This window comes from Gavialis gangeticus, unplaced genomic scaffold, assembly GCF_001723915.1.
Source record: "Gavialis gangeticus isolate Ggan-Ray unplaced genomic scaffold, GavGan_comp1, whole genome shotgun sequence".
NCBI lineage: Eukaryota > Metazoa > Chordata > Crocodylia > Gavialidae > Gavialis > Gavialis gangeticus.
The window spans coordinates 3,990,972-3,997,532 of record NW_017729006.1 but is presented as its reverse complement, the minus strand read 5'-3'; the positions used below and the strand labels follow the sequence as shown (position 1 = coordinate 3,997,532).

The following is a 6,561-nucleotide window of genomic DNA, read 5'->3' as shown; positions in this document are numbered from 1 at the left end:
TTGGCCTTCCTAACTACCCCCCTACATCCCTGAGCAACTGCAGAATAGCCCTCCTTGGTGATGACCCCTTCTTTCCATTGGGTGTAAGCCACCTTTTTAGCAAGGAGACATTCCCGGATGCTTTTGGTGAGCCATGGGGGCTTATGCTCCCTTCTGCTCCCTTTGATCCTCATTGGGATTGCCTTCCTTTGAGCTTGGAGGATCATCTCCTTGAGGAGCAACCACTCTCCTTGGACACCTGTCTCCCCTCCCCTCCGGGACCTCAGCGCTTCCCCAACTATCCTCCTTAGCTCGTTGAAATTTGCCCTCCTAAAATCCAGGGCCGCTACCTTACTACATGCCTTTGCCACTTTGCGCTGGATGGTGAATTCCTTTTCAAGTTGTGTGATTTGCTGGCAAAGTTGCTTCCAATTGTTTCTGTTCCCCAGAAAGATGAATTAACATTTTTTGGTGTTTCTGTCCAAAATCAGTTTAATTTGGTGATTAGTTTAATCTGGGCCGGATTAATCTTTGCATTTCACAAAAATTCCTATGATCAAAGCATCCATGCCTTATGCAAATTTTTCCTCTCACTATTCGTCACTTTCTAGAACTGTGCCTATGTCTCACATATTGTAATATACAGGCAGAGTGAGGGGCTGTTAGGGACTAGGTGTCTGTCCTTACATTAGACATTGCTTGATTGTACTGGCTCAAATTAGAGTTTGAGATATATATATAAAATTGCAGCCAATTTCATTACATCTTACAGCGCCATGTTCAATCTTCTGAGGGAATTGAACATATAGGCATATGTACTTTTGAATCAATTTCAAAAGTCAAAGTTTCAAAAAGGCAGCAGCAGTTATGTTCTAATTATTGTGTGTGGACAAGCTGGGAATGATCCATGTAGTAAAACTGCTTCAACTTTAACCTGGATGAAGCAGTGTTAAAGCTGGAGCAATTTTGCTATGTTTGTATTGTTCGTGGCTTGTCCACACATAACAATTAAAACAAACAGCTGCTGCCCTTTTGAAATGTTCCCCTTTTGAAATGGCTGCAAACATTCATTGTCCATACCCAAACTGATATAACAGTTATATCAGTACCAACGAATACTAATACAGGCTCTTACAATGCATCTGTTACCTCTGTATGACTCTGTAGTCATACATGTTTAATCAGACTACTCCAGTTTTAACCTTGCTTCATTCAGTGTCAAAGTTAGGATGATTTAGCTATAGCATATAGCTATAGGATCATGAAGATGAAATAGTTAGGTAGGAACAGCTGCTTTATGCTCCAGAGAACTCCCCTTTCCCTTTAAAGCAATTCAAGTGTAAGCTTGTCCATCCCTGATATTTGTGTGCAACTCCAAAGTGTAGGGAAGCAACACAAGTAGCAAAGGTGCAGAATTTGGCTCTGCATGTGATTGGTTATCAATATCAATTTGTATATACTGTACATATATAAAATAAAAGCTAAGGTGACATACCAGCATCAGGATTAAAATCAATCCAACCACCAACACCGTGGAACAAGTAAACTAAACAGGTGCTTACACAAACATACAAGGGACTTTTCCCACCATGTTGCATTTGGAGCTGATTGAAGTGTTTTTAATTAAACCTTTCTGAGAAAAGTAAAGGGGCAAGATCAGAAACCAGAATCTGGTCCAAGACGAGAAGCTTAATGGGGAAAAAAGTGATACAAGCTATAAAGTCAAAGCCATGCTAAGTACACAAAATGTTTGGAGAGAGCCTTAGAACTGCACTCTGAAGTTGAGCACAAATTGTTCCATGTCCCGTTTTAATCATAATTGCCCAGACTTCCAATATATGTTGAACTCCAGAGCTGCCTTTTACTTTGTTGGCCCAGTTCACTTCACTTGCAGTTAAAGAAATAGCTTCATGTAAGTTGCTATAAAACAAGCATGAGAAAGAAGGGAATCAGGCTCTTTCTCTCCCCTAAAATACACATTTCTTACAGGTTTGAACTTGTATCCAAATCTGTTTATTTCAGGTAAAATAGAATTTAGAGCCTAATTAAAAGCCTTGTAAAGTGAGTGGAAATCTTTCCACTGACTTCTGTGTGCTTTGGGCATGACCACTGGCTCTGATCCGGCAAAGAGACATTCACTTGCACTTAACTGTATTCACTGTGAGAAGTTCCATTGACTTTAAAGGCCTTCACTAGGAAAAAAAATGCATGCTCTTAATTCAAGTTAAGTAATTTGAGATAAAAATTTAGTGAAGATGAGAATGTATGAAGCTAGAAGGTTGACTTAAAGAAATGCTCACCCAGGTGCTTTAATTCAGCTTGCTAATTCATGTGAAGGCAACCAAGTCTTCATTAGGATTTTACACCAAGTTAGTTAAGGAAATTAACTCAAATTAAGAATATACCTTTTTTTCCTAGTGAAGAAACTACTCCCTAGCTGAAATCCTCCCTGGATCTGTTTCTCAGTGGGAGTTTTGCCATTAACTTCACTGGAACCAAGATTTCATTTATGGTACCTTAAGTGAAGCATGTGCATAAGCATGGTAAATATGCATGTAAATCTTTTGTGTGGTAAGGGCCTTATTGTATGTTATAGCTGAAAATTAGGCTCACCTAGCTATATGTGGTCTCAAATTATGGGGAAATTGGGAACCAAATCTTTATCTGAACTGCTGTCTTTGGACCCATCTAAATGAAGTCTTTAAAGTTTGATTCCACTCTGAATTCAGTCATAGAATGCCTACTGACTTTGATGGTAGCTGGATCAGGTCCTTAACTTGAAGATGGAAGGTTTTATCTGATTTCTCTAGGAAAGGCCAGATCTTTAGACAGTATTAAATCATTGATTTCAGTAGTACTACCTTAAGTTGTACCTGCTGAAAATCTGCCCCAAATTCATACTACTGTGAGTAGTGATAGCCTTGCATGTACCGTTTTGTTTTGAGTTGCAGAGGTATGGGGCAGGTAAGGATGAACTCATTTTCTCAAGGTTATAACCCAGATGAAGATTGTGGATTCAGTATTTAGAAGCAAATTCAAATCTTCTGATGGGCAAGGCATATTGAGCTTTGGCAAAATTCTGACAGTCGCTTGTTCTTTTGTTTTGGTGTGTGTTTTGCTTCCTCAGTGGCTGTATTTTTTTTCACAAAGCATATGTGCTGTTTCCATTGCAGAGGCTTCCCTTTACTTGCAAGTGTATGTCTATAATTAAATATTCCTTGAGAACAGTGATCTGATTAAGAGAAGGACCTCACTCAAACCCTGTGCTTCATATGCTTTGTGAATCTCAGATCTATATATATCACCTTGCTGGGGTCATTTGACCCCAGTACTCTTTCCTGCCATGGCAGGGGTCAGACTTGATGATCTGCTCAGGTCCCTTCCAACCCTATTAACTATGAAACTATAGTTTTAATTTTAGGTGGAAACTTTCATGAAACTCAGAAAATAAAAGATCCTGTATGAGACGGCTGGTGTACTCTTCAAGAATCCCCTAGCCTTTTTGTCACAAAGTATATCCTCTTGTGTATGTGTGCACTTAACCTGAGTTCCTGTCTATGCCAGAAAACTGCAGAATACTAATGCCTTCTTTATTTTCTTTTGCACTTAGGGATTTTTTAGAAGAACCATTCAGAAAAACCTGCATCCAACCTATTCCTGTAAATATGAAGGAAAATGTGTGATAGACAAAGTAACAAGAAATCAGTGCCAGGAATGTCGCTTCAAAAAATGCATCTTTGTTGGCATGGCAACAGATTGTAAGCCTTCTCTTTTTGATTTCTTTTCTTGGTGAATATTGTTTAAACAGAGTAGAACTGACAGCAGTATTTTCCCTTTTATAATATTGTGTTAAGTTCATTATAGCATGCTATTTCTCTGATGGGTCTGTACATTTTTCTTTATGGTTTAAGAGGCTGTACCTTCTCTTGGCCTTATCCACTTTGTATAATGGTAAGAATGGTCATTTCAAGTGTGGAGAGGAGTGATACATTTGGATAGACATTTTGCTAGAAAAAAACACATCATGTTTAGAAATTTCTGGAGAGTGTGAAGTTGAACCTCAAGTAGCACCTCAGGGCTCCAGTTAAAATTTATTCTCGTGTGTATATATAGGAGGTAACATATATTAGTCAAGTACTCATTCATTGATAGACCTGTTTATCTCTTCTGCTATTGCTTTTTCTGTGACTAACGAGTTCTTGTTTCATCATGCTATGAACAGCTTAGCTTCTGCTATGATACACCAGTGCATCATTAGCCAATTGAATTATGTAATCTTCACATAGATTTTTTTCAGATGTAATCTTTATATAACTTGATAAAAACCTGCACTTCATAAGAGAAGAGCAAGTACAATTTTAGCAGCTGCTTTGCTGTTCACAGGTCCTTGGTTAGCAATCTCTGATAATTTACCCTACAGTAAAATGAGCTTAAGAGGAAGCCTTATGGTAATATATAGTGCCTCATTATTTCATATTGTTTACTGTGGTGGACTGGGCATACATTTGGGTACAATGAAGCTCTGGTTATAGTCGCTTCTTTCAGTACGATACCTAACTAAAGCCATTCTGCTTACCTTTATTGCTAAGTAATTAATATTTTAAGTAGATCTAGGAATATGTATGAAAGAATTTCTTTGACCTGAAAGACATGCTTCACAAGATCTGTGTTTATTTGGAGAAGCTGGGTTCCCCTATTGGCTTGACTAGATATTGCTATCCGCTGGTCTAGTCTCAATAGAACTACGTCAGATCACTTCAAAACTTGCCTAATTGGGATGCTGTTTTTCATGTTTGGGTTCTATGATATTAATTGGAGAAAATGAAAGCAATTAGACTATAGTTTTTTAAATGCATTCAGTGGATCAGTTTTACTAAAACGGTACATCCTAAGGAACTACTGCAGAATAACCATAGAAAACATAAGACTTGTCATAGTGAATACTTGCAGTAGTAATCCTATTGCAAGATTTATGCACATCTATTCAGAATACAAAAATACCAACCTACCTTTTGCAACTGAAACACCTGTATATCATGTTTGATAACATGACAAATATGGCCATAACTAGTACTGCCATTAGGTATCTCAATAGAGAGGCTAGGATTATTCAGGTATGGAGACCAAAAGACCCGTTCCATCAGTCTAGGTCAGGGCTGAGGCACTTTGGCAAAGAGCATAACAAATTTTGTACTGGCATGACGTCTACTTTAGTAAAGAACATGTATAATAGTACAGTTCCCCTTTCAATAAGAACTGTTCTGGCAACCTGCCTAAGTTCTAAAAGTTCATTTTAAAGGGAAAAAATCATTTAAGTGTAAATAAATGAGAAACTTTGAATCACACTACTGAGTTTGAGCTACATTTTAGACAAAAGCTATTACCATAGAGATATGTGGATGAGAAGTGTAATGAGGTGAGTTTTGTGTATACCAGATTGCCTTAGTGTCACGTATTATGCATTTTCAAGCACTTAACTGTGGTCCTTTGGATAACAACCAATGCTGCCTTATATTGAGGAAATGGCGATCTGGGTGATTTGACACCTGTGGTGACTGGGATGTGTCCATCAAACAACTATGGATGAGTCTTCTTTTTTTAAAGTGAAAAACAAAACTGAATTATTTAATTTTGATTCCATTGCTTTCATTCTATCCAAAGAACAGCAGAGTAACAAGAGTCATAATATTGCAGGCCCAATTCTATGCCATGTTGTCCAATGCAAGCTTATTGCTTGATAGCCTGAGCTCAGTACTAGCTGAGTATATTCACTTCGTGCCTACAAGCACCAAAAAGACATAGCTGAGCTGATAAGTACCTCACTAGAAGTGTGTTTTATGATGGTCGTCACTTAATGCTTTCAAGCACCCATATAGCTGGTGATAACCTAGAATAGTTGTGAGGCAACTAGCTTGATTTGTTGCCTGTGATATTTGACTCAACTCACAAGTAGCCATACTGGTTAGAAGTATTTGGGATGGATTTTGAAGGTAGTTGAAGAAACAGTGTTGTTCCTAACCAATGTCGCCTGCAGTGCAGGGCCTGAGTAACTTTTTCCCATTTAGTGGACATGCTACCGGCTTGGCTGGTTTGTCTCTGGAATCTGGACCAGAGGCTTTCCAGATGGCTGTTTACAAGGGTTTTGGCCAACCAGAGGCCATTCTATCAATGATTATGTTTTTTCTTTGCTACCAATGTAGCAAATGCCTTGCTCTTTATTTTTTGTCCTACAGTTTACCATGCTTGAGAACCTGAGAGAAAGGAAGAGGATAAGTAGTGGCAGGAACTTTAGGCTGGTTCTGTACTTTTGTATGCAGCCCTCCACCCTTCTCCCCCCTCCAGTTACACTGTGACTTCAGGAAGTTAAGATATTTTTCTTCACCAACACCAAGCTATCCACAGCATTCTTGTGTGGTCCTATTTCAGGAGTGTCAAGCTGGGTGAATGTGTAGTTTCTCCAAGTGAGGATAACACCCAATATTTCTTAGTTATTGTGTCCAGGATGAGTACTATTCACCATGAGGTTCTGGGGTACAACTGTAGTTACCCTAGTAAGAGTGAAATAAGTTGATTCTGAATAGT

The 6,561-nt window shown here is 38.5% G+C and overlaps 1 protein-coding gene across 1 annotated transcript in view; it reads left to right on the top strand.

Moving 5' to 3' along the window:
- THRB (thyroid hormone receptor beta) overlaps positions 1-6,561 on the top strand; it is a 288,958-nt gene that overhangs the window by 252,728 nt on the left and 29,669 nt on the right. Inside the window, exon 4 of the mRNA XM_019508763.1 lies at positions 3,590-3,737. Coding sequence (XP_019364308.1) covers positions 3,590-3,737 — 148 coding nt within the window. The remainder of the gene's footprint in view (positions 1-3,589; positions 3,738-6,561) is intronic.